The sequence below is a fragment of the Bos mutus genome, chromosome 7, assembly GCF_027580195.1.
Source record: "Bos mutus isolate GX-2022 chromosome 7, NWIPB_WYAK_1.1, whole genome shotgun sequence".
NCBI classification, from domain to species: Eukaryota; Metazoa; Chordata; class Mammalia; order Artiodactyla; family Bovidae; genus Bos; species Bos mutus.
The window spans coordinates 43,271,071-43,275,378 of record NC_091623.1 but is presented as its reverse complement, the minus strand read 5'-3'; the positions used below and the strand labels follow the sequence as shown (position 1 = coordinate 43,275,378).

General features: G+C 49.0%; 1 protein-coding gene across 1 annotated transcript; it reads right to left on the bottom strand.

Moving 5' to 3' along the window:
* Positions 1-244: 244 nt before the first annotated feature.
* CASP14 (caspase 14) lies at positions 245-3,862 on the bottom strand. Its single transcript, XM_005904150.1, has 6 exons — positions 3,836-3,862; positions 2,221-2,370; positions 1,896-2,121; positions 1,634-1,750; positions 1,295-1,398; positions 245-349 (listed from the first exon to the last, which is right to left on the bottom strand). Exons 1-6 carry the CDS (start codon positions 3,860-3,862, stop codon positions 245-247), a joined length of 729 nt encoding a protein of 242 aa, XP_005904212.1.
* Between the last annotated feature and the right edge of the window lie 446 nt (positions 3,863-4,308).

Sequence of the window (4,308 nt, the reverse complement as noted above, 5' to 3'; positions counted from 1 at the left end):
AGGTGGAGAGTCCAGCCTGAGGGAGGTGATGTTAATGTTATCACCATGCCTTGTGCTCAGTTTTAGCTGGTTTGCCCTAAGAAGGATGGGGATAGATTGAAGGAGGACCTTCATGAAGGGTGAAGAACTGGGCACCATTTAGCTTTGGGAAGAGAAGATTTTGGAGAAGTGGTGAGAGCTGCTTTTAAATCTCTGTGGGGGCAGAGAGGGCACCTGAAAGAGAGCTGCTCCCCCACCCTTTCTACTACTGCAGATAAAGTCGTTTCCGAAGAGTGCTTTGGATTTCAGGGTTCACTTTCTTTGCTTCCCCTTCTTGAACCATCTCTGCTTCTGCCATCCGCCGGGTCACCTGCAGCAACAGGAATGGTCAGCTTGGGGCTGGGCTTTTGGGGGAGTCAGGTGATGGGCTTATTGGGAGGAAGTTAGGGCAGGTGAGTCTCCTTGTCTTAAAGTGAGAGACCTTTACTGTCTCATCCTACACTATAAGCAGGCTTTCCTGTTGGCTCAGAAGGTAAAGAATTTGCCTTCATTGCAGGAGAGCCAGGTTCCATCCCTGTGTCAGGAAGATCCCCTGGAGAAAGAAATGGCCACCCACTCCAGTATTCTTGCCTGGAGAACTCCACAGACAGAGGAGCCTGGGGGGCTAAAGTCTAAGAGGTAGCAAGGAGTTGGGTATGACTGAGCAACTAACACTTTCACACCATAATTTCTGTGGAATCACTGGCTGCACATTCTTGTTATATGTTTTTTTCTAATCTGCCAAAATAACACATACCCATCAGAATGTCCAAATATGAGTTAAACCTAAGGGGCTTGTTTACAGAAATTTATCCATATTTCATCTAAATTATCTCACATACTGTAAGCTTTGGAATTCCCTGCTTTAGGGAAAGTCACTTCTGGGAGATGGGTGTTCTAGTTTCTGTGCTGGGACCCAGGTTGGCCTTGGAGCAGGACACAAGGGAGGGGAAACACGCAGAAAGGTTTGGAGGAGGCTCAGCCTGCTATGCTTCCAGGGGGTACAGTTAGTAAAGAATGTGCCTGCCAATGCTGGAGGCGCAAAGGATGTGGGCTTGATCCTTGGGTCAGGAAGATCCCCTGGAGAAGGAAATGGTAACCCACTCCAGGATTCTTGCCTGGGAAATCCCATGGATAGAGGAGCCTGGCAGCCTATAGTCTGCGGAGTCACAAAGAGTCGGACATGACCGAGTGACTGGGCATGCACATACATCCCGTTCTGCATGCTCCCTGATCAGGCTGGGTGGGGGTTCCAAGGTACCTTCTCCCAACTCACCTCTGTCAGAAGCTCGAGGATGGGTCCTTTCTTATTGATGAACACATCAACCAGAGTCTGGATGAAGTAGGAGCCCTCCTGGTCGTGTCTGTAGGCAATGTACCCTGGGAATTCCAGAGAAGTGGGCTCAGGGGAGCTCAGTAGGGGTGGGTGACTGTGTGTGTGTGTGTGTGTGTGTGTGCACGCACGTGTGCACATGCATGCATGCACATACATCTGCATGCACATATGCTACAAAATGCCTTGGACAATGGTGGGTCCTGGAGGGGAGTCTCAAGGGTCAGGAGTGGCAGGCGAGGTGGAGAAGCAGGCCTCACTGGGTCAGCTGGAAGCTCATACCCTCTATGGTGGAGAAGACATGGAGGGTGTCTGTGTACGTTGGGATGGTTTCAGGAGTGTTTTCTGTGATCATCACAAGATGCCCTCCAGTGACTGGTTCACCAGGGTCCCTTTGCTCTGAAACATCAAGAAGGAAAAGGCAAAATCAGAGAGAAAGAAGGAGAAAAAAAAGAAGGTCATAAGACAGATGGGAAACCCAAGGCTTATCAGGGGTTTTGGATCTGGGAGGGAGGGACTCTGTGTCCTTGGCTCTTGGCCCCACCTCCTCGACAAGCCTGCACGATGTACACCTTAGGCTTGGCTCTCAGGGCCCGGCAGTTCTTGTTGTTCAGAGCCTGGAAGAGGTCCTCCAGCTCGACCATCTTCTCATCCTCCCCTTTGAGCCGCCCTTCTAATCCGTGTGCCATGAGAACCACAAAGGCACAGCTGACAAAGTCTTCTCGGGCGTCGATGGCCTGTTGGAACTTTTCCAACTCTTCCTGAAATTGCTGGAGAGAGAGGAAGGGCCGAACTCAGGGGTGACTCCGGAATCCACCTTCTTCAGCCCCCACCCCTCCCCTGCTGGGCTGGAGCTGGCAGTGCAATACCTGGGCGGTAGGGTCTCTCTTCATGGTGCTCTCAAAGCCCAGGTGCTGGAACATGCGCTCCAGCGCATCCAGATCTGCCTCAGAACCTTCACGGGCTTTGGTGACGCACAGTGTCAGGGCCAGGCGGGCACCCGACATGTCGTATGTCTCCTGGGCCAAGAGACGACAGAAATTATCAAAGGGGTATTGCAAGGGGAGGAGAAAGCCCATGTGGTCCAAAGATGCCTGGGGGTAGGGTTGCTGAGTAAAATACAGAATGCTAAGGTATACTCAAGATTCAGATAAAAAAAAAAACCAAGTTTTAAAGAATAAAGGCCTCAGATGGTGAATCTGCCTGCAATGTGGAAGACCCAGGTTTGATCTCAGGGTTGGGAAGATCCCCTGGAGAAGGGAATGGTGACCCACTCCAGTATTCTTGCCTGGAAAATCGCATGGACAGAGGAGCCTAGTGGGCTACAGTCCATGGGGCCGCAAAGAGTTGGACACGACTGAGCGATTAACACTTTGAAGAATAAGTATGTCCTCAATATTGCATGGAGTATATTTACACTGAAAGGTTATTTGTTGTTGACGTGAAATTAAAATCTGACTGGGCATCTTTTATTTTTATTTGCCAAATCTGGCAATTCAACCTGAAGTCCAGTGTGAACTTGAGTAAGTCACTGCTCCTATTTGAATCTCAGTTTCCAAATATAGGGGCTTCCCTAGTGGTTCAGATGGTAAAGAATCCGCCTGCAATATGGGAGACTTGGGTTCAATCCCTGAGTCAGGAAGATCTCCTGGAGAAAGGAATGGCAACCCACTCCAGTATTCTTGCCTGGAGAATTCCATGGACAGAGGAATCTGGTAAGCTACAGTCCACGGGGTTGAAAAGAGTCAGGCATGACTGAGTGATTGACACACTCCCAAGTAGAGACAATGAATATGTGTGAGGGGGGCAGATTTTGAGAGTCTCCTCCAGTTGTCACATTTGATAGCTTTGTCTCTCTCTCCATCATTCCCAAGAGTATTCTGAGCATTACCTTCTCACTTGCAGAGGTCTCAGACTTTATGAAGCTAATTCTGAGATTCTATCTTGTCCTATCAGAGGAAGAAGAACATTGGGGCCAAAATTTCTTCTTTTAGAAGAAAAGCAGGGTGAGACTTCCCTGGTGGTTCAGTGGTTAAGAATCTGCCTTCCAATGCAGGAGGCACGGGTTCGATTCCTGGTCCGGGAACTAAGATTCCACATGCCATGGGGCAATAAACCCATGTGCCACATCTAGAGAGAAGCCCTCTAGCTGCAATGAGGATCCTTTGTGCCCCCATTAAAACCCAGTTTAACCAAAAATATGTAAATAGTTATTAAAAAAAGAGAAGTAGAATACTGAGTACCATAATTATAAGAATTTTATCATCGAGACAAAGGTAGCCAGGGTGCCCCCTTCTTTTCCCAGTTGCCACAACTTCAGTTCCATTGCTGAGTCTTTTTCTCCAACTGAATGATCACAAAGCACCTGAGTTCTGAATCCATGTCATGACTTTTCACCCCCTCTAGTGTCTCAAACATTGAGTTCCTCTCTTCCCCTCTTCCCAGATGCTCCCACCCCTCTCCCCTAGCTTGTACCCAGCCCACCTCTTCCAAAGGCTGAGGACTGCTCATCTCTTTTGATTCTGAGTCCAAATCTCACCACCCTTGGCTGATCCTAAGGGAAAAGGGACAAGAGAAGATAGGTTAAAGGTCTCCAAATGAAGACAGAGGGGCTCAGGGGACAGACTAGCTTGTCTATTTGGGTTTTTGAGACTGAACAGGATACCAGTGGTGGGGACTTGGTTCATGTTCAGACTTGGGGCAAGAGATGACATTTCATGAAGTGTGTCCTGTCTAGTGCGATACTCTGGTGATTCTCGTTCATTGCTTCCCAGGTGGCTCAATGGTAAAGAACCTGCCTGCCATTACAGCAGATGTAAGAGACACAGGTTTGATCCCTGAGTAGGGAAGATCCCCTGGAGAAGGAAATGACAACCCACTCCAGTATTCTTGCCTGGGAAATCCCATGGACAGAGGAGCCTGGTGGGCTACAGTCCATGGGCTTGCAGAGTTGGAAT